Source organism: Propithecus coquereli, unplaced genomic scaffold, assembly GCF_000956105.1.
Source record: "Propithecus coquereli isolate 6110/MARCELLA unplaced genomic scaffold, Pcoq_1.0 Scaffold26, whole genome shotgun sequence".
NCBI classification, from domain to species: Eukaryota; Metazoa; Chordata; class Mammalia; order Primates; family Indriidae; genus Propithecus; species Propithecus coquereli.
The window spans coordinates 2,770,025-2,771,328 of NW_012148174.1; the positions used below are offsets into that span (position 1 = coordinate 2,770,025).

General features: G+C 50.0%; 1 protein-coding gene across 1 annotated transcript in view; it reads right to left on the reverse strand.

The window, feature by feature from the left end:
* PLAC8 (placenta-specific 8) overlaps window positions 1-1,304 on the reverse strand; it is a 45,637-nt gene that overhangs the window by 20,338 nt on the left and 23,995 nt on the right. Inside the window, exon 4 of the mRNA XM_012647150.1 lies at window positions 475-599. Coding sequence (XP_012502604.1) covers window positions 475-599 — 125 coding nt within the window. The remainder of the gene's footprint in view (window positions 1-474; window positions 600-1,304) is intronic.

The following is a 1,304-nucleotide window of genomic DNA, read 5'->3' on the forward strand; positions in this document are numbered from 1 at the left end:
AAGTGAAGTAGGTGTGACGCAATGTGCATGTGTGGAAAGTTCCAATCCAATGCTGACTCCCTTTCTGCTCCTCGTGCCTATCTTTGGGTGAATCACTCCATCTCTTAAAATTTTAAAGTCCTCATTTATAAAATGTGGTGGACCTCTCCACTTTACAGGGCTGGGGTGAGGATTAAGGGAGATAACCTATGCAATGCATCTGGGGCATGGTGGTTCTAAGTAATCCTCTTCCACTGTAGGACATACGTTGCAAATACGAGAGTTATTTATTTTCTGGGGTTTTCAACAGAAACCCAGAAGGAGGTCCCATAACCAAAGGATCTGTTGCTACAACTGAATGCAAGGTTGCACGTGCTAGGAAACTCTGGCCAAGCAGATTCGGATGATGGACGCCATCGAACGGTCTCCGTGTTTACAATAATTATCTCGAATGTGGCTGCACATTTGAGTGCTACGGTATTATAAGAGACTCACAGGGATGCCGTATCGGGTCCGGTAGAGGGTCCTCATCGCGACGCTGGTTCCGCACAGACAGCATTCGTTCATGTCGGCCGCAACCTGACACCCAAGGCACGGGAAACAGAACGTGCCACAGAGACCTAGACACACGGAACGGCGGGTACGTATTACTCCACTCTGCCCCCGCCACAGCGGAAAGTCAGTTTGCTGTCATGGACGGCAGTTCAAATCACGGGGAAACGTCTCGAATACTTCTGTTTGGCTTTGATCAGATCCTCCCCTGACCCTCAAATCATTTCAGGAATGACTGCACCTTGGAGAGTGTGTCATTCTTTGCATAGCACTGTCTTCATTCATTTACTCGTGGGTTCGCTGAACCCTACCATGTTCCGGACACTGCCCTCAGTGCTGGCAATGCCCCTGACTGCGGTCCAGGAGGGAAGACAGATGACAGGAAAAGTTCCCCAACAGAAACCTGCTAAAGACGCCAGTGGGTCACCCACAGAAATGGGGTCTACGTGGCCCTGAGTAGAAAATGCTGCTTGAGCTGAATAGTGAAGGATAATTAAGTGCTTTAAAGGTGGACAAAAGGTAAAAGAGCTTCTTTGAGATAATTTGGCATGTCCTGGCAAAGGCTAGTGTTCATTCAGTACAGCTGGAGCCCCGGGACGGGATGGGGGTTTCGCCAGGGGCTGAGGCAGGTTGGGAATCACGTGATGAAGAACTGTGAGTGTTCAGGGTTTGTCATGAAAGTCATGAGGAACCACTGAAGTATTTTAAGAGGTGAGAATGGGCCGGGCGCGGTGGCTCGCGCCTGTAATCCTAGCTCTCTGGGAGGCCGAGGC